We start from the raw sequence: 21,101 nt of genomic DNA, 5'->3' as shown, positions 1-21,101 counted from the left end.
GTTCTATGCAAAGCTTTACACTGTTTATAACATTTTTTTGCTTTGCGTTTGCGAATGCTGTAGATTACTTTGATCAATTACAAAATGAATTGAATCAGAGCCCAACAGGTCAAGTGCGTCGATTCTACATAACGGCTGAGGAAACGATATGGGATTATACCGCTGAAAGTTCACAAATGGACGAAGGTACCCATCAATAAATGTTTCAAATACTGTGTTGGGCATATTTATTAAAAAATATACATCAGACAATTGCACCAATATTATCGGTACAAGATACTATAAGGCAATATATCAAGAATATGAGGATCTCACCTATACAAGGAAGAAGGAGCGTTATCATTGGCAAGGGAACATGGGACCTATTTTGAGAGCAGAAGTAGGCGATATTATACAGGTTTTTTTCTGGAACAGGGCCTCAAGAAACTACACGATCCATCCGCATGTAAGTTAGATTAATCATTGTACGATAGAGCGAGATGGGATTGAGAAGGCTCCAAATTAAAAATATAGGGTATATTCTATGAATTTGAAATGGAAGGGGCTGTTTTCAAAGGGGCCTATGAAGGAAGCAGTGTTACGCCTAATCACAACTACACTTACACTTGGAACGTTCTACCAAGAGCTGGACCAGGTCCGAAAGATGGGAATTCTATTGTCTGGGGCTATCATTCACACGTAACAGAAAATGACATGTAAAATTTATCTTGATTTGACGCCACTATTACTTAAAATGCATTATTTTCAATGCAGGCTAACAAAAGCATACCACTTCGTTTGCTATGAATTTAGTTATGCAGGGCTATACGGTGCTATCGTAATTTACAAGCCTGGTACTCTGAATACGGAAGACCTAGTCAGTTCTGTTTTCAGTAAGTGTTTTCCTTCTGTCGTGTTTAATATTTTCCCTTTGTTTGTCAGCGTTTAGTAACAAAAGCGTAATATTTTATTTCACATCAACCATACATAGTTATGGATGAGAATCTCTCCCCTTACCTTGCCAAAACAATGGCAAAATTGTATCCTGATTTTAATGACGCCAAGTATGATAAAAAAACGATTTACAACGCTAGAACTTTTCCTAGCATCAACGGGCTATCGATGGCAAGTCCGAAAGACTTGGTTTTAAAAGGAGGAAAAGAGCTGGTGTGGCATTTATTGGGTTGGGGGACATATTGGGATGTTCAGTACTTAAAATGGCAAAATGCAGAGGTGATATTAGATGAACAAAAGGTCGATTATGTGCGGTTGATGCCAGCCTCCTTTTACACTGTAACTGTTATTTCGCAAGATGTAGGCGTGTATAAGTTTGGTTATTTGGAAAACAGTGACAGAAAATGTATGGCGATGAATTATCGAATTGTTTAAATATGCTTGAATAGTAGTTACGATATACTTGGATATGCGAAAAATCAATTTCACTTTGTACAAAATAGCGTAGAGCCAATATTTCCTCAATCCTTTTTCAGTTCGGTTTTACCGTCAAAATAATAAAATAACACACAGATAGACTTCGTATCAGAAATTGCCCTAGGCAGATCAAAAAGATATAATGGTAACTAAAAAACCCTTAAAAAAACAAAGGAAAGAAGGTAGTGATTATGAAGCTGATTTGGTTAAAGGGGATACCGAGTCCTGTTGGTTGGACGCCAAAGTTTGATCAGTTTTGTAAGAGGCGCTGATTATAGGGCATTCAAGTTCCCTTGAAGATATGCTTTGATGATCTTATGCAGCGTTTAGCGGTCGTGGATGGACGGAGTACTTTTCCAGGTGACATTCGATCTTGATGTTTGGTACCAGTGAGATCGACTGTCGGCTTGAGTGATATGAAGAAGCGAGAGGAACCACCGAAGATACGAAGAAATTTCCATAAACTGGCGAAAATCCCATGGTTATATACCTTTATTATAAGTTAACGAAGAAAAGGTGAAGTGTTAAAAGGATTAAAAAGACTGTAACTATAGAATTTGAATCGCCCAATCGCACTAATTTTGCCAAACGTCTTCCTTGGACCACTGCAACCCGTACAATTATGATTAAAGTCTTTCCGCGGTGCCGCAAAATAAATAATGAACCGCCGGTGCCTTAACGATAAAGAAAAGGAAGACAAGATTGCGGTTTGCATAAGCTTTTATGGTAGTTGCTTAAGAGCGCTCATCAAAAATTTTGTAACCCTAATACTTTTTTTTTATGAGAGAGTAGCTCTGGTTTTATTTAAAGTCCTCTTATTGTCGGTATGAGGGAAGAAGAAGACTAGGTATAAGTTTAGATGGGAGATTATTAAAAATGTAACAGGCTAAGAGTGATTGTCGAATAAAGACACTGAGATATAATCTCATACTGGAAACTAGCTCACTGTTCAAAGAGTGAGATCGTGTTCGAGGCGAGAGAGTAACCGAGACACAGACGCGAAAACACAAAAATGAACCCGGGGGGGAGTGTTTCTAAATATAAAGGCTCAATGGGCATGTCAAAGGCCAAGCAAAGTACAGGCGAATATTTGGGAAACAGAGAGACCGGAAAATGGGAGAGATGGGGGTACGGCGAAGATTGGACTGGTCAAGTTGGCTAATACGACGGAGCAATTGAAGAAGATCATCCGTAAAGTATTTGTACATTGGATTGATGAAGGCAGATAATACCAATATCCAGACTTGGAATTTGCTGGGACAAGTGTAGAGAAAGTGAATAGAATTCTCAATTGGCGACACTTCAGTCGTATGGCAGATGTGACAATCCACAGAATCAAATTGTTAGAGAGGAAACGTTGCATCAATTTGCGGTAAAGAACTTTGTTTAACAATAGTCAGTACCATACTGTACGGGCAGATAACGGAATCGAAAATTGCCAAAAGGCAGACCATTGTGAGGGACAGTAAAGCGCATCGGAACGGTAGGTAGACGACGAAGCAAGGACCGATAATGCTGTGGGCTATAGATTTCAGCATCTGGAGTAGAACTTTTTGTGGAGAAACAGAAGGCCACAATAGGTTGCAGATCATCAGCAGGGATAGTATAGGCGATTCGATGCGTGGCGCTGGTAAGTATTGTTGGTGCAGAAAAGGTCGTAGTTGTATTTGACCGGACCATATCAAGCTACGTAGAAGGTAGGTAAGGTTGCGATAACCAATAACCTCATTGACATTCCGTAGACGGAGTCCTAGTTGGGCAAAATCATAGGTTGGTCATTTGGGAGCAATCAAAGGCGCGATGCCCTGAATCATGACCAATGGAACAGTGATTGCGGCTTTGAAATTTTGCAAATAAACTTGAAAAGCCCTATTTTCATGACAATAACGGCACTAAGTGGAATGTTATTTCAGGTGCTGTGAAGAATGTCATCTATCTCCTGCCTCTACAGCGTTTGAGAGAGAAACTATATTATGATCAGTGGGATCCAAGTAAGGGCTGCATATCCTGATCACATAAAGATTCCTGCAATAGGCTCAGTTACAGTGCCTACATCGACCAAATTACCGAAAGGTTGGAACCTCTTTGTAGGCCGCTCAGTACTTTATATAGGGTAACTTGGGGAGATTTATAAGTTTAAATTTAGTGATCGTCTTACTGACGTCTGTGGCTTTACAAAGAAACACCTTTAATTCACGTTTGAAGAACTGTACTCCATTATGGATAAAGTCGTTGCTGTCGTGACCGATGTATAATTCGAGGTAACGGTTGCCACCATCTATGTAAATTGCATCCGAAAATATTAGGGTACTGATTTTGATAAGTTGCATGCATTCAAGATTGATGTAATATGTGCGCAGCGCCATGATGCCCAATAGAGGTGTTTGGGAAAGCGGAGGAGCGATAGACGCGAGAATGAAAGGTACTATAGGCAGAATCTGCATTCAATTCGGGGGATTCAAAATCTCTATCGATAAAATCATTTGGGCATATGAACAAAGTGTTTGGCCTTCGAATTCATTTCTGACTCCGCTAGGAACAAAAAGTGTTGGGAATATGGAAGAGCCATGTACCCTTTCAGGAAAACACTGGCCGCCTTTCAGTATTCTGCTAACTGTATTTTTTAATCTGTCTTGAACGAAAAAGAACTCTCAATCAAAATCGTCTGAATTTCCTTCTGTGAACATCTGCAATTGAAATAGAAATATAGTGTTTTAACTGCTATTTCAGACTTTTCACAAATTTTATTGCACACTATTAAATCTTAATTTAGACAACTTTCAATTATTTTACGATGAAGCGGTATATCATTCTTGGACGATTTCGCTGATAATCAATTATCCAATATCATCCAAGCAGCATTAAGGATGGCGTACAAGCTAGTCCTAAAAATGAGTCTTCATAGTAAGGAAGTCGCTAAGAAAACTCTTATTGGCGTGACTTTGCAATAGGACGAGCTACAAAAAGCTTGACAACTTTTTCGTCAAATGACGATGTGTTATAAGACCCAACCAGATGTTCGTCAGTGCCTTTTCCGGAACTTTGCCCAATGATAAAGACGTGTCTTTCTTTTCTCGCGTTTTGTTGTCAAAGTTAAATTATAATGAAGAGGTTCTTTTAAACGAGAATAAGATCCCTTCTTTTCCGTATTTCGCTTTTTTTGTAACTTACAGCTCTATTCATGTACAAAAGTTTCTTTATACAGAAGATTAGATCTATTAAAGAAAAGCATAAGAAACAGGTTAAAAGGAACCCATTTGGTAAAATGCTTGATAATTGTAGGAGAACCGTCAGATCAAGATATAAGGATTCTGATATTTGTTGCAACTTTTTAGAACATACCAAGTGTCGAGACTGCTATGAACCAGGTCATTTTGACAAGCGTTATTACAAATGCAAGTATTACAAAGCCGTAAAAGCTGATGATGGTAAGCAATAAACCTAAATCTATCTTACACACAGCACTTAATTGCTTGTGAGTAACCTCCTTAAAGTTGGTAGCAGTGGCAAAAAGAGAAAACAGAGTGACCAAGTGAAAGAGAAGAAGAAAGCAGTTAAACGGAAAAAGACCACCGCACAAGCTGCAAAGTGCCTCAGCTGTGGACAAGATGGCCATACCACTGCTCGTTCGCCGCAATGCCTCAAACACACGCCTTCGAAAGAAGAACTCATTTCATCTGTTCTTAGTGATGATGCTACTGTATTCACAAGAAAGCTTCCCATCGACAGTGCGGTGTTACCAACCTTCCGCGAGAAATTCAGAGAAAGAGTCATTTCGTGCTGCAATGACATTAGGGCTATTGTGTTTCGTTCGCAACTATTTGTTAACGCTTATCTCATCCATAATAAGAAAGACACACCAAAAGAAATTTTCACCCAACAGTTCTGGTATTCGGTTGGACAACTTGTAACAGGTAAAACAGTAACCAACAAGAAAGCAATAAATGATTCCATGAAAAACTTCTATAAGCAGTTCAAAGAGAAGCATCCAGCTGTCGAAGTAAGTTATAGCTTCACCAAAGGCTATAGCCAATGCTTGACAGAAGCTTGTAAAGAGCTCAGTACCACATATACAAACAGCATTGTTGAGCTTTTTGAGCAGCGAATGCTCAAATATCTATACTATACCTTGCAGAATATGTTCCCGGTAAGGAATAACTTTACATTAAACCAAACAGCAGCAAACTCAATATTCTTTTCTCTTTAGAGCATGGTAAAGCGCGATGTTGACGAAATCGCAACAAAATACTGCTATCAAGTGATTTGCAAAGGCGAACCCGAATGGAAAGTCAAGTTAAGCAGTGATGACAAATTAAGAATAGATAATTTGTGCAAGAACTTTGCAGACCTTGTGGAGGAAAAGGTTACACTTTTATCATTGGCGGCCGATCCTGTCAAATTTGTCAAGCCCTTGTGGTTTATCCAAGACTACTACGAAGAAGAGCATTCTAATCATCTTGCCTACGATGTTCGTAGGTTACCATTACCTCATCGCTTCTTCCCTTTTCCAACACCCTCAGTATCATGGCGCTTCATTACCATCAGCATAAATGCCCTTGCTCCTTTTTTATTTCCTGGAAGACTTGTAAAGGGTTATTGGAATCAACTTGAACAATTTTGGAAAGTGTTCAACTTCAAAAAGTTAGGCTTCAGAAGGTAAAGTAAATAGCACTCTGCTAAAAGACTCTGTTCTCAAGATTATTCTTTCACTTATATCATAGTATTGCTGAGTTAAAGACAAACACAAGTATGCTCTTCAGGAATCTCATTCGATCTGATAGCTTCACTGTAGACTTCCTATTTAGTCGTAAGAAGAAACCAAAAGAAGACGCCATCATTGATCATCATGACTTGACGTTGGAAGACTTCTCCTATGAAGAAATCACGACAAACTACAGACCCACATTTGTTGATCCTGGCCGAAAGACCGTATTTACAGCAGCAATCGGGTTAGAAACAAACAGACATGAGATACGGCGCTGCTCGACAAAAGAATATTATCACATGACGGGTAGTACTCGTGTCAATGCAGAATTAGAAAGGAAAAAGGCCGGTTGTATGATAAAAGCGATAGAAAGCAATATACCAAGTAGTAAAACAGGCTCGCCTGAACAGTATAAGAGATATATTATTTACATACTACAACATTTAGAGATCCTGTTCTCATTCTATGGGCCAGGTATGGGTGAAACAAGGTTCCGTCTGCATCAAGGCAGACAGCGTGCTGCAGACATGATGGTGAACATGCTTGTCGATGGAGGGATCAAATACGACAAAGAATTACGGAAGAAAAGAAAGGAAGAACAGATGAAATGGCCAAAGAAGAAGGGCAAAATTAAGCATAAAAAAAGAAGAAAGAAGACGAAACAGAAAGTGAAAGTAAAACAGGAAGAAGAGAAGGAGAAGGAGAGCCGGGAAGAAGAAGAGACAAAGAGCGATAACCACGTTCGGTAGGTCTGTAGCGATTAACTGTCCACTGAATTTGTGATACTCAATCTTCTACTGTCTTCCTTCAACAGACGATGGGCCCCTGAGAAATTCAGGCTGAGTGATCGCAAAAAAGTTCCTCTGCTTGTATTTGGTGACGGCATGTTCAATAAATCCGCCGTTCATCTAAAAGGCCTTAGAACTGGTGTCGTTGGTGTTCTGTGGCGTGCATTGAAGCGAAGAGAGGCTGCTGGTGATCTCCTTGCCGTTACAATTGATGAATACTTGACATCACGCATATGCAATTGTTGTCGCTCAGACACATTGAAAGCATTAGACACCGTGCGTGGCTGTAGTATCCTTGTTTGCAAAACCTGTAAGATACTATGGAACCGCGATGTCAATGCAGCAAAAAACATGATGGCCATCAGCATTTCGGTATGGAAAGACAAGGAACGTCCTACGGAGTTCAGCCGGAAGACAACTTCTTAGTCTTTTGATATTTATTATCGCCAGAACGAAACTGGCTTGATATTTACAGGTAAACGTCTCCATTTTAGTGTAGTTCGATCTTCAAACTCTAACTCAATCGTCTCAAAATTTTGGTCATTCCATCCAGTTATTTTTAAGCTGCGTCTAAACCCGCAGTTAAAAAACTGTATAAGGGTTTGTCTTTTTTAGAAAGCTCCGAAAACCAGATAGAAACTACAGCGTTATACCAAGAAAACATCTGTGAACGGATAATTTCATGGCCAAAGGTGTTTAGGTTTTCTTGAAAGAACAGTTGACCAATCGCTGTTGCTGGCTCAAAAAGCACCTAATAATTTTATCTTGCTTATAAAACAGCATGTTTAATAAAAAGCGTTAATTGTTTAATAAGTCGATCTGCGCTTGATCTTGACTTTTAGCCTTTCCAATTGAACAAAATTTTGAACTCCTCGTTTCAAATTGTCAGAAAGGACAGAAAGAAGCGTATTGAAAATTTGATCCACATGTCAACAGATTCCTATTTATAAAGTAAATAAATCTCTGAATAAAGAAGTTGTTGTGAGTGAAATTTCCATCGTACACTGAGACAGGGCGTAAAAAAATGGATGTAAGAATATCCTTTATTTTTCCTTGCTTGACTATTCGTTTGTCGATTAGTTAACCGCGTATCATACTCTTCCATTAACTCTGATTTATGAGTTTATATTAGACGTCTTTAGTTTAATAAACCAAAATAATGATTTTTTTTATTTTATTTGTTATCCCTGTTCTTTCCATCTTACTCTTTCTGCTGTATTTCTTTATCGTTTTCTCTTCTTATTTTTCTTACTTTCTTACATTGAATATGATGGGCATCCCTTTACACGTCAACAGAAATGAGAATGATAGTAGCATCAATAGAAAGCCTACGCAAATAAATCAGACGAGATTGGCCGCTGTTTCTAATTACAAATTGGCACAACTGACATTTTCACCGCCCAAAGATTTTACACTAAGAAAAACAGCATTGGTTAAGAATTTGGTGGAAATTGTCTATCAACATACATTAAATGATTATCTGACAAAGCCTATGACGCGATGGACTTTTTTCACACCAGAATCTTTAGAAGACATGACTCAAAAAGATGTGGAGAAAGTCATTTACCGTTATACACAAATCATTCACAATACAGCTGTAGCTTTTGAAAAGAAGCACATAAAAAAAGAGCAGCAATTTTTATTAACAGACTTTCCGGAGAAACAACAACTGTTGCTGGAACAGCAAGTACACGAACAGGAGCAGCTCGTAAATGCACTTATGGAGGCTAACGGCAACGATGACGAAGAAAAGGTTTTGCAATCCTATTATTCAACTCTGTTTCTACAGCCAAATTCTATATTTTCGAACGAATCGCTTGAGCAGGATTGCTCGCTCCACAGTTTACAACAAGGCGACTATGACGACGAAACAGACTCCTCATTTGATAGTGAAAAAGAATCAGCCACCAGTGATGTTAAAAAAGAATCTCGAACAACTCTGAGTGAGGCGTTTAAAGAAGATAACAAGCATAATATTAATGAAATGTTTACTTCTCCCACACATAATTTTGGAAGTTTGATTATTACGTCCACCAACCCCAGCAGTATTGAAACGAACACGACTTCTAACAACACATCTGCAACCGGTAACAGACTGAGCTGGCTTAGTGATACCGGTGTACCTACAACAAGCTTAGCTTTGAATTTAGCAAGCGAGCTAATGTCACTCTTTGACATGGAGTTTAATGTAGATTTGACCATACCCGACCTGAGGCGATTTGAAGGCAACAACAGCAGTACAACAAGCTTAAATCAAGTCTATAATATGAATGATTTCAGTGATGATATTGAAGGTGAAGAAGACACCGACGATCAGTTTGCTCAGCAAATAATACAAGGAAGTGAACATGTCCCTTTGTTTGAGCAGCAGCCACTACATAATACTGAATATATGCCGGATCAAGAAAGAGATCGCAAGAGCCCTGAAAAGAGTAGAGCATCAATTTTACGGGAACTATTTGAGGATAGTCCCATAACACATCATTATATTGCTGAAAATGAGAAGAAGAAGCAACAGCAACAGCAACAGCAATCATCAAAGAAAGTCGTTGCAGTGCCAACTTTAAAACATTTGGCACAAAAGCCACAACAGCGACAGGCTGATCTTTGTAAAGGTGACAGTTTTGATGAAATTGAGAATAACAGTAGTAATCATGCCAATTCCAGCACAGATAACATCTCATTCTCATCGTCTTCTGTCCTGGGAACACCTTCACCGGGCTATAGCAGTCAGCAAAAGCACATTCTAACGGGAACCCCTTCCTTATCACCATCCACCTTCACAACAAGTAGTCAAACAAGTCGATACTATTCGTCGTCGTTGTCTTCTGAAAGTGAAAATGAAGAAGAAATAATAAGAGATATTGACTTGCATCATGAGGGCAAAGCAATAAATGAAGACAATGAAGACGGCTCAGGACTGCAGCGACGCAATAAAAATTATTCTAAAAATATTATACCACCAAATAGAATTAGCTCACTCGAATATCGCCGTTCTTTGGCAGGCATTTTTGACCTGTCTGATGATGAGTCAGAAAGCACAGCCAGCTATCTCAATGACTCCACCGACGGATTACGTACGGGTATTTATGCGGCTCGAGAAGGTAGTACACCTGTCCATAAGGGCTTCAATGTAACCAAGAATAGCTGCCGTAAAAGTAGTAGTGTCAGCAGAACAAGTGCAACATATGGTAGTGACGGTCTTCATCAGCAGAGAAGCAGTAGCAGTCTCAGTCAGCAAATTACCTTTGAACACTCAGCTTTAGAAGACAATGATGCCAGCCACCATTTTTCTTTTGGCGCTGACTATACGCAAAGCCTCATATCTCCGTCCGACGAATGGAGCTCGGCATTTGATACAACCAGCATGATGTCTACAGATAGTAAACGGAAAACATTCCCAAAAAAGATGGCGCAGTTTTTTAGACACGCATCTGGTAGAAGAAGAGGCTCTTCGTCCCTATCTACGATATCCTACAATCCATCAATTCGCAGTTTACCATTAACAAACCCACCACCGCAAGCGCATCATTATGATTCTTCCGTACCAGCAGTAAGAGAGTCTTCCTCAATTCCATCACCTTCCGCTAATAGCGCAGAAGGCTTCTTTCCTGAAGACGACAATATTAGTATTACTCGTCAACAATATAAATACCGACACTCACCTCCTCACTCTTCACCTAATGATTCAAAATACCTTGATGTTATGCCTACAGAGAACAAAGGCAAACGAACAGCTTATTCATCCATTATATCCGATAGTAGCAGCACCATTAATTGGGTTCATGAGGCAATGCATAAACCAAGGTCTCCATCCGAGAGTCTAGGTCATCATCATTTCCCACATTATAATTCAAGTAGTGACACAAGTTTTAACACAACAAACAGCAGCAAATCAACATTCGTGGTGATGAGTAGGGATTCTTCGAGGCTCTCACAATCTTCTAAGTCATCCTCATCAAGTGCGATGAATTTTCTAAAAAGATTATCCTTTCATAAGAAGGATAAAAAGCTACAACGTGCTTAATCCGATATCGATGGAATTATATTTAAAGATGGAACCCAATAGCTACAATTTGTCTCCTTCATACAGTTTTAATTAATATATACATATCACCAATACACTTTTAAAAAAAACGTTTTCATAACGTATCATATCAATACATTTACATTAAGCAATCTTTGATATATTTGTGTACATTTAAGAAAGCTTTCAAGTTATTATTCGAAAAGATCAACATCAGTGGGCATTTCGAATGCTGGTTCTTCAAGACTTTGCCAGTTACCCGCTCTTAAATTAGAGAAGCGAATAGTCTCTTTTACAAAACTTTGGTATAAAGATGACACGAACGCCTGTTGTTTATGCACATATATCAACTCTGACCACATGCAAAATTTGGTAAAAGTTTCATGGTCTTGCTGCAAAGAAATCTCCAGTTCATCCTAAATAAAATCTCGATATAAGCATGTCGACTCTTGAAACGTCATTAAAAAAAAGCGGCCGTTACTTACTGCTCGTATAGCTTCTTCTAACTTCTCAACCTCTGCTTCCATGCCTGGTACACCTTTATTCTGATTAACCTTAGCGCGATTAGCAGACACACGTTTGGAAATAGTATCGGATTGATTGACAGACAATCTTGTCCTTCTTTCGTCCAAATCCTGCGTTTGTGACGATTCAAGAAATGGCAGGTTAGCGACAATAACCATTATTCAGGAATTTGGTTCACTCCTTACCCTATAAGCGACCAATAGATCACGAACTCTTTTCAGATTCTCTAAGATATCATCAGTTGCGTTTCCTACATTCTCTTCTAATATATTGCTTTCAACTTGCATGTGCTTGGCTACTGTTTCATATCCTCTCACTACACGTTGGCAATTTCTACATTCGCCTGCATGATACCTTAGTTCAGCTTCGGCTAATGAGCTGTCAGGTGGGGCTTAGCAAATTTGTCTTTTCCCACAGAAGAGATTTAAAATCTTTTGTACTTACTTTAACGCAATTGAAAATCTTGAAAAGTCGCTCGCTTGGCCGTGCATTCGACGAATCATCCTTTCCATTATATTGCATAGGTTTACATAATGCTTGATGCCCGCGCTTATTCTCTTTTTCGCCTGCTGGAGCTGCTCTTCTACATTGAGTGGTGTCATATCATCCAACTCCCTAATAGGTTGCGTATTTCTTTTAAATTCCTCATCCAAACTTGGGGGATTCTGCTTCCGCCAAGCTGCCAATTCTGAGGGTTCCGTTAAGAATTTCGCCACGACATCATCTTGCTTTAATACAGGGTGGCGGATAATAGCATTTATAAACCTAGATAGACCTTTTCTTCTCTTTTCTAAAAAAGCATCATCTCCTAATAACAATTAAACAATAAATATCTTATACTACTCATATACTTTTGCTACAGCAACTTTACTTCCTCCCAGCTTTTTCGGCGGTAAATTCGGTATAGCCCGGAAGGGATATCGTTTGAGCAGAACTTCCAGTAACCACCAGAAATCGCTGTATCTTCTCAATACAATCGATGATCTTTTTTCATTCGTGACAATATAATTGACATGCTTAAATATGAACCCCTCTCTTTCCGGAGCTACGGTGACAGCGACCTCCTCGAGATTCTGGAACCATTGTTGTGTGTTAATAAATGCGGGATTGTTATTCAAAGACAATTTTTGACGAGGAGTAGCAGCTGCAGTTGTTGAATCCTCATAAATTGAGGTAATCGATGACATTGACTCTTCTTTGGGTATTGATTTTGTGGCTGGATAACTTTTATGATTGCTAATAGTTGTTGTTGCGGTAGTTGATGATGATGACTGGTGATGGTAATCATTTTTATTTGTGGGCTCGGGAGCAATGGAGTTATTGTTATTGGCATGCTTTAAAGGTGATTTGAATGATTCAAGTACTGAATTCGTATGATAATTCTGTTCATAAAAATGATCGTTGAGAGGTTGGATACTTACTTCAGGTAAATCTTGACGAATGAGCGTTAGCTATTTTGCTTTATAATTGCTAGCTTCTTCAATAATTCTCACTTACAATCTCTATGATGGTATAGACTTTCAAGCGAGATATCTATTTCGGAAACTGTAAGTTGACTATCGAAACTGCATTGGTTTCGCAAAGACTGACTACCCACCTATTTTATTCTGTGCACATCCAACTAATGCGATTGCTGTGTTAAATTCAGACTGAGTTACATAAGAAGCGCCGTTCGGAACCACGATTTGCATAATCTAAAAAGCAGTAGTTGTTTACAAAAAACACACAGAAATAAAACGTCAGAAATTCAGTTCTTGGTATCAATTGCATAAGAATCATACTCTTTCAATTTGCGAGGCTGAAATATCCGCTTTAGATAGTATGTTATTGAGAACTGTCAGTGAGACTCTGCCAGATCGCTGATATTGAGAAAATAGCGCTTCATAAAGTTCTGGTAAACGAATCCCAGCTATTGAATAATAGTAGTGAGTTATTATAAGTTTCCAACGTCTATTTCATACTAGATAAATTTACTTAATACAGTTGCGGAATTAAGTTGTGAGCCGTTTGCCTGAGCAGCATTGTTTAAGTGGGTTGGGTATGACTGAGGTATTGTATACGCACTACTCGTTCCATTCATGGATGCTGATCCCCAAGGATCTTCATCATAATCAGCAGAAGAAAACACAGAGGTTGTCATAGGGTTTCCCAATATTGAATTTGAAGTGCTTATATCAAACATGGAACTTCCAAGCGGATCATCTTCTTCTTGCAACATGCTATTTTTTATTGCAATGATAACTCAGTTATATCAACAGTTATACAGAAGTGAAAGAAAGGCTTGGGATCGAAAAGTGTCGCACACAGCTTTTGTAAAAGGAAAAGAAGAAAAGAAAAAGCCCGGAGATAAAATTAAAAAACGAAAAAACCAAAAGAAAAAGCGTACAACAATGTATTATAACGAACCTTCCAAGATTTTCTGATATCATTGATTACATTCTCTCTTTGTCTATTAGGCATTTCCTTATTTCTGACATGTGCATAGGAATAAAATTCCTGATCACATAGCCATGAGAGAAAGTGCATTCATTCTATAGGGTGGAAAAGCAGATGTAAATCCTTTCACATAAGCACCCAATGCCCTGATACCAAATAACCAGCTATTCAGGAAATCAATGATCATAGCAATGCCTTTACATTTAAGGTCCAGTGTCATTTATAAGGGAGGTGTTAGGACGATAGTCACGGACGACGCGGTTTTGATCAAAAGCAAGAGATAGAGGAGAACCATTTCTATTTACTCAGACCAGCGTCCTTACGGTCCCCTTTCATCTCCTTTTTTCTTTCTTTCAGTCATATTTAGTAGCTTTTTTTTTTTTTCTTCCAACAAACTACAGTCTATAAAATAAAGCGTAAAAATCAAGAAAAGGGAGACCAGAAAAAGAAGTTTTAGAGAAAAAAGGAACACCAAGTTTAATTTCAATCGAAAGGTAAGCTTTAAAATTGAACACTTGTACCCGCTTCTTACATTTTTTCTCATTATTATATAAAAGCTATGTCAGAACAAAAAAATGAAGAGTCAGAAAGCAAAATTCTCAAATTAATATTAGAAACTGGTTATGAAGGATGTAGTTCAGTAGATTCAGTAAGAGAATTGCTTGCCGTCAACGCCATTGAAGAACGAGACATTGCAGAAGTGCTGGGCTGCATGGCTCGATCTTATGTTAACATGACAGGCGTTGGCCCTACAGCAGACACAGCTGAAGCAGCAACTTGGAATGTAGAAAATTTTGTCACAGTTGTTCAAGAAAAGGTACGATAAACATTACATATGCTTTGCAGAAACTGTTCGTCTACGTCTTATTGCTTACACAACCTTTTCAGGCCCCTAACATAGATTGGCTTCAAGTATTTAGAGAGCTAGACTTTCCTCATTTCTTCTTATTTGATGAAAATGGGCTTAGAATCCTTGTTCGAGCTTGGAAAGCATGTCCCAAACATGATATGACTTTTCCTGCTAATGTTTTCTTTGAAAAACAGTGGGAAAATGTAAAAGGTCAATTGACAGCACTTTATCAGATAGCCATAGCACCTACTGAATTAATTGATACTGTCAAATGTTCAAGCAGAACGGTTATTCAAATAGAAGATTTTGCTCAATCAAGTGTGCATGTCCGTTCAACTGCCTCGCAACTTCTTCATGCTCAACTTAACTCTCTTGACCTTATTGAACGTATATTCAGACTGGCAAATGCTGGTATCAAAGATGACGTGAAAAGTCTAATAGATAAGGTATTGATTAAGAAGGCACCTGAATTGTTATTGTTAGGTGTAGCTCAAATTAATGTAAGTATAAGCGAATTATACAAGGTCAAATTCAGATATGGAAAGATGTACTAAACATAACGTAAAGCCCATCACAAACGATGTTCAACAAAATGTATTGAATCGATTAATAGCGTTTTATCTGGAGGGAAATGCAAATAGTGTCCTTGTGATGACGAAATTCTGGAAAGTTAAACCTGAACTCTTCATCAAAAAAATGATAGAGCTGTACAATAAAGATCCTACCTCTCTCACATGCGTTTTAGCATTTGTGCACGAACTGAAGGTAAAACTCTTAAAGCAAAGATAAGTTAGAATGTTTGAATTACTTATATCTTTCTTTGGAGTAGATTCTTCCCACAATTCTTGACGCGAAATCCTTCACATTTACAATCGACCTGGCAGCTTTGGCAACAAGACGCGAATACTTAAACCTTGAGAAATGGTTATTGGATAAAATCAAAGAATATGGACATAAATTCATTCAAGCTTGTCTAAACTTTCTCGTCATTAAGTTACGAGCAGAATCAACTCGGCAAGAAACCAACTGTAATCCCACCACTATGCCACTTTCATTGGATGCCATTAATGTATTTATAAAAGTTCTAATGGATAAAGTTAGTAGGAACCAGCAGGAGTTCCTAAATGAATTGCATACAAAATACTCAATCTTTGCAAAAAATGCCAAGACCCCAAGCGGTACACCAGCAGACCAACAAAAGCAACTGACCTTGGAGAAGGTAACTGCGAACACGATTACCTCGACATCATCCCCTTCTTCAATAACGTCAACAACTACAGGAGGAGCGAATATGACCTTTAGGCAAGAAATTGAAAACGAAGCCAATTCCTACTACGAACGTATTTACAGCGGTGAGATAACCATTACCGACATGATAGATCGACTACGAAAATTCAATATATCGAACGATCCACGGGAGCAAGAACTTTATGCTTGCATGATCCACAATTTAATTGATGAATATACATTTTTTCCCAAATACCCGGAAAAAGAACTTACTCTTACCAGCGTTTTATTCGGTCAAATTCTGCAAAACCAGCTGTTATCGAACACTTATTTGGGCGTAGCATTACAATGCATTTTGGATGCAGTATCTAGCAATGCATCAGGTACGAAACTGTATAATTTCGGTGTGCAGGCTTTGACTCAATGTCAGTCGAGGTTAATAGAGTGGCCACTATTTTGTGCTCATCTTGTGCAGGTTCCGCAGCTTCAGCAAACGAACCCTGAATTAGTACAGGTCGCTTTACAAGCTATTCAAGCAGCGAAAGCTCAGCAGTCTCAACAAATACAGCAAAAGAATGAATACTCTACCGACGAATCACCATTTATTAGCGCAAACATTGAAGAAACGAAAGAAGCTACTACTTTCTTGAGCAAACCAACTTTTACTGCCATACATGTTCCTGAAATAGTAGAAAAGTCAAGTGAGGACGAAAATACCCCAATTGTTTACCAGAATCCAGTTGAAAGTACGCAGGATAAAATTTTGTTCATCATTAACAATGTCGCCCTGAACAACCTGGAGAAAAAATCCGAGGAGTTGAAAAAGAATCTGAAAGAATCTGCCTATCAATGGTTCAGCAAGTACCTCGTTGTTAAAAGAACTAGTATCGAACCAAACTATCATGAATTGTATTTATTGTTATTGAAATCAATCGACAACCGTTTACTTTATCAGCACGTATTGCGCGAGACCATTGCCAATATCAAGCTTCTCTTGAACTCTGAAAATACTGTATCATCTTCCAATGAACGGACTTTGTTGAAAAACTTGGGTAGTTGGTTAGGCGGCTTGACTATAGCGCGAAATTATCCAATTAAGCAGAAATATATCTCGTTTAAGGATCTGCTACTGGAAGGATTTGATAGTAACAAATTGATTGTTGTGATTCCCTTTGTTTGTAAAGTATTGGAGCAAGGCTCGAAGAATACCGTATTTATCCCTCCTAACCCATGGGTCATGGCTATACTTAAATTGCTGGTTGAACTCTACGAACATGCAAACCTTAGGCTTAATCTCAAATTTGAAATTGAAGTCCTCTGCAAAACACTGTCGATTGAGTTAACTTCTATAGAGCCCACGACAGTGCTTGAAAACAGAAAACTTAGGGATAAGCAGCGTCGACAACCATCGTTAACCACAGCTGTCGTGGCCAAACATGGTGATACTGTTCCTAGTACTATACCCTTTGCTGGTTCACCCTTTGCTATGCCTATGTCGGCTGTCGCTAACCCTACTGTTGCTGCCGCTGCTGCTATTCCAAATAGACTTCCACTTAACAATTTGTCATCACCGACCTTGACAACAGAGGATAGAGCTATTGAAGCTATCAATACGCTTAGCATAGCTAACCATATCATATTCGACCCTCAGCTTGCGTTGTATATAGCAGCCGAGCCTCAGTTCAAACGTTGGGCAATTGCGGGCATAACGCAAGCCATCCAAGAAATAGTGGGGCCTACTGTTAAACGTGCCGTGGGTATAGCTACCGTTTCTACTCGTGAACTGGTCACCAAAGATTTTTGCATGGAAGGCGATGAGCTTAAACTTAGAAGAGCCGCACAAACAATGGCCCAGTCATTAGCAGGCAGATTAGCCATGGTTTACTGCCAAGAACATTTGCATTCTAGTATGCTTCACCATTTAGTTTCTATTTTCACAGCTCATGGTATTACTGATGCTGTGGCAGAACAAATCAGTTTGATATTGATTGCGGATAATTTAGAGCTAGGTACTGCTACTATTGAAAAGGTGACTGTAGATAGAGTATCCATAAAAGTCGACGATGCTCTTATGGTTGCCTATTCCAATCGTAGAAGGCATAGAGAACAACAACAAAAACGTGGCGTACTACAACCTTATTATGATATGAATGTCTTGTCTACGTCCTCTTATCCTACTACTTTACCTGAGCCATTACGTCCCAGTCCGCTTGGTTTGCAGCCAAGTCAAATTCGCATATATGAGGATTTCAATAGGATTGCTCGTGGAAGCTCATCTTCTGCTGCTTCATCTGTGGGTCATATGTTTGAACAACAGCAGCAACAGTTATCACCTACTCATCGCTCACAACAACAACGGTTTAACAGAACGCCTGGAATGGAGTACAATAATAGCCAACAATCAAACGGTTATGGCAACTTTAATGATCAATTTGCTGAGCAGAGTTATGATATAGCACAGCAGCAATCATTCGACGCCGCGGTCACAGCTCAACAGTTATTAGAAAGATTTGCTCAATACATTACCGAATTAGAAAATATTCTGAATGTTATTAACGTATCAAGTCTCGCGGTTGTTCCAATGAATCATAGTATCTTCAATATTATTCGCCAAATACCTATGTTGATTATAGCCAGTCCTGAGAAAGTCGAACTTGCCAAAGGATTTGCTCAAAGGGTTATTCAACTACTTTACAAGAGTGGTACGACCATTAGCCAAGAAGTGTATGTCTATTTGTTAGAGAATATATGCAATACCTGTCCTGAAATAGGCGCTCTTGTCACTCCTTGGCTGAGTCGTGCCAATGATGAACGCAAATATAATGTTGCTGTGACCATTGCCTTAATCAAAAGCAACCTTATCAATCTTCCTGAACACGATCAAGAGCTTGCTTTAATGATTGATGCTGGTCGTTTAACTGCAATTGATTTTGCGGCCCGTTTGATTCGTGCTTGCCTCTTTGGCTCAATGCCTCCTGTACGTACTCGGTACGATTTTAGGGCTTCATTAGAGGCTCTCAACCGGCTACGAGGAAATGTACCTGACAGCGTGTTACTATTGATGGATGATATCGGAAGGTCAGCTATGATGACAAACACACCAGTCAATGCTCAGCAAAATTTACCGGTACTACAACAACTGACACCTGGTACGCTTAATTCCAACGATGATGACAGCACTGTTCGTGAGCATATGCGGATCTTATTTTCAGAATGGGTTAGAATATACCCTACAGCTACAGAAAAAGTGCTAAATGCTTTTACTACGCAATTATCTCAACAGAGTATTTTCAAATCAACCAGTCTGTCGTGTATGTTTTATCGTGTATGTATTGAAGAAAGCATAAATTACTCACTTAACCACCTGCAGTTATCTGCCGAAACAGCTCTGATTGCTTATCAGCCCATTGATGCCTTCACCAAGTTGGTAGTAAACTTATTGACATTGCAGCGTCCTCCAGTAGTCGATGATGATCAAGCAACTGATACGATTAGTCTTGCTCGACATAGTTTCTTTGAAAGAATAGTGGCTATTATAGTGTTGGTTTTATCTAAGCACCATGAACAATTATCGGAGCGATTTGATCAGCGTCCCTTCTTACGATTATTTGCTAGTCTTTTCAGTGATCTTCATGCCGTAGAGCAACAATTACAGTCTGACTATATCTCTATCCTCATAATCATCAGTAGTGCATTATACACACTTCGACCTGAACAATACCCTGGATTTACATTTGGCTGGGTACAATTGATACTCCATAGATTATTCATGCCTAAATTATTGCTGTCTGAAAATCAGCAGGTAAGAATTGAATTTTAAAGAAAGCTCGGTATTGACGGTAAACTCAACAATTATTCCTTCTTTCTCACTTGTGTCTCTTTCCATATATATGATTTGTTTGAAATGTAGGGATGGCCGGCCTTCCATTATTTATGCATCAGCTTGTTCAGTTTCCAACAGCCCTATTTGAATCAAAAGAGTCTTTCCAACACAGCACATGCCATTTATCGTGGTACTTTGAGGGTACTACTTGTTCTGTTGCATGATTTCCCTGAATTCCTTTGTGACTACCATTATAGTCTCTGCGATGTGATACCCATATCTTGCGTACAGATGCGTAATCTTGTGCTGAGTGCCTTCCCGAGAAATATGCGCCTTCCTGATCCTTTTACACCCAATCTCAAAGTTGACCTTCTTCCTGAAATCAATCATTCACCCACTATTTTATCCGATTACACAGCTTCGCTGAAGACAGATGATTACGATTTGAAAAAAGAAATTGATGACTACTTTGAAAAAGCCTCGGATGGTAATACTGCAGGCTTTACCACTCTTGTGAGTCAATTAAGAACCTGTCTCCTTCAAAAGAACAATACGAACGTCAACAATGGAGAGTACAATATACCATTGATAAATGCTATGATATTCTATATTGGTTTGAAAGGCGTAACAAATGGCATTCCTGTTAGTCAAGGACCCCCTGTACAGATTTATCAATATCTTTTGTGCGAACTGGATTCGGAAGGACGTTATTTGTTATTAAGTGCCATTGCCAACCAACTACGATACCCTAATAGCCATACACATTATTTTAGTTGTGTGGTGCTCTATTTGTTTGCGGAAAGCAAGAAGGATATTGTAAAAGAGCAGATAACAAGAATACTGTTAGAACGTTTGATAGTCAATCGTCCTCATCCTTGGGGTCTTTTGATCACCTTTATTGAATTGATCAAAAATCCGAGATATAGTTTTTGGAACCATTCTTTTACTCGTTGTGCTACCGATATTGAACGCTTGTTTGAAAGTGTATCCAGGTAAACTAACGGTCCAAAATTGTAAAGCAATTCTTTTAGCTAGAAAAGCAGCATACTAACTAATGTGTAAACTGTAGGTCCATTAGTCAAATATAAAAGACCCCTTGGCGGAAAACAGATTCCAAAAAGAAAGTGTACTTATAGTCCATTTGCATGTATTAACCATTATATTCTCTTTGTACATCTAATACCTCAAGATCACCAACCACCACTGTGTTAAGCAAATAAAATACTTGGTTTCCTCTCCAGATATTTTTGTCACTTAAGAGCAGGGTAGGATTGGTATTGCCATCATCAAATTTTACCTCTAAAAACAAC

The 21,101-nt window shown here is 38.8% G+C and overlaps 7 protein-coding genes across 7 annotated transcripts; 5 read left to right on the top strand and 2 right to left on the bottom strand.

The window, feature by feature from the left end:
• Nucleotides 1-5: 5 nt before the first annotated feature.
• BDF20DRAFT_811430 (Cupredoxin) lies at nucleotides 6-1,368 on the top strand (the record flags this gene model as incomplete). The annotated part of the gene is made up of 5 exons (XM_053076688.1): nucleotides 6-186; nucleotides 300-445; nucleotides 514-695; nucleotides 793-872; nucleotides 971-1,368. The coding sequence occupies 5 exons, from the start codon at nucleotides 6-8 to the stop codon at nucleotides 1,366-1,368; spliced, it is 987 nt and encodes a 328-aa protein (XP_052940879.1).
• Nucleotides 1,369-4,298: 2,930 nt separating this feature from the next.
• BDF20DRAFT_845598 (uncharacterized protein) lies at nucleotides 4,299-5,026 on the bottom strand (the record flags this gene model as incomplete). The annotated part of the gene is made up of 3 exons (XM_053079692.1): nucleotides 4,299-4,478; nucleotides 4,578-4,625; nucleotides 4,753-5,026. 3 exons carry the CDS (start codon nucleotides 5,024-5,026, stop codon nucleotides 4,339-4,341), a joined length of 462 nt encoding a protein of 153 aa, XP_052940878.1. The 3' UTR covers nucleotides 4,299-4,338.
• A 93-nt stretch (nucleotides 5,027-5,119) lies between these two features.
• On the top strand, nucleotides 5,120-6,070 carry BDF20DRAFT_811664 (uncharacterized protein; the record flags this gene model as incomplete). Its single annotated transcript, XM_053076711.1, has 2 exons — nucleotides 5,120-5,557; nucleotides 5,618-6,070. Coding segments are annotated over 2 exons (891 nt in total), but the record flags the coding sequence as incomplete, so codon positions are not given.
• An 80-nt stretch (nucleotides 6,071-6,150) lies between these two features.
• On the top strand, nucleotides 6,151-6,738 carry BDF20DRAFT_800410 (uncharacterized protein; the record flags this gene model as incomplete). Its single annotated transcript, XM_053076363.1, has 1 exon — nucleotides 6,151-6,738. A coding segment is annotated over one exon (588 nt), but the record flags the coding sequence as incomplete, so codon positions are not given.
• A 1,150-nt stretch (nucleotides 6,739-7,888) lies between these two features.
• Nucleotides 7,889-9,494, top strand: BDF20DRAFT_845586 (uncharacterized protein; the record flags this gene model as incomplete). Its single annotated transcript, XM_053079691.1, has 2 exons — nucleotides 7,889-9,026; nucleotides 9,108-9,494. Coding segments are annotated over exons 1-2 (1,012 nt in total), but the record flags the coding sequence as incomplete, so codon positions are not given.
• Nucleotides 9,495-11,124: 1,630 nt separating this feature from the next.
• On the bottom strand, nucleotides 11,125-13,595 carry BDF20DRAFT_904176 (uncharacterized protein; the record flags this gene model as incomplete). The annotated part of the gene is made up of 8 exons (XM_053082995.1): nucleotides 11,125-11,346; nucleotides 11,416-11,565; nucleotides 11,710-11,833; nucleotides 11,900-12,263; nucleotides 12,327-12,645; nucleotides 12,681-12,756; nucleotides 13,046-13,149; nucleotides 13,437-13,595. 8 exons carry the CDS (start codon nucleotides 13,593-13,595, stop codon nucleotides 11,125-11,127), a joined length of 1,518 nt encoding a protein of 505 aa, XP_052940874.1.
• Nucleotides 13,596-14,450: 855 nt separating this feature from the next.
• BDF20DRAFT_909372 (CCR4-Not complex component, Not1-domain-containing protein) lies at nucleotides 14,451-20,879 on the top strand (the record flags this gene model as incomplete). Its single annotated transcript, XM_053083576.1, has 6 exons — nucleotides 14,451-14,708; nucleotides 14,780-15,241; nucleotides 15,309-15,506; nucleotides 15,571-19,770; nucleotides 19,879-20,783; nucleotides 20,861-20,879. 6 exons carry the CDS (start codon nucleotides 14,451-14,453, stop codon nucleotides 20,877-20,879), a joined length of 6,042 nt encoding a protein of 2,013 aa, XP_052940873.1.
• Nucleotides 20,880-21,101: the final 222 nt, after the last annotated feature.

This window comes from Mycotypha africana, assembly GCF_025528875.1.
Source record: "Mycotypha africana strain NRRL 2978 chromosome Unknown BDF20scaffold_1, whole genome shotgun sequence".
Taxonomy (NCBI): Eukaryota; Fungi; Mucoromycota; class Mucoromycetes; order Mucorales; family Mycotyphaceae; genus Mycotypha; species Mycotypha africana.
This window is presented reverse-complemented; position numbering and strand designations above follow the sequence as displayed.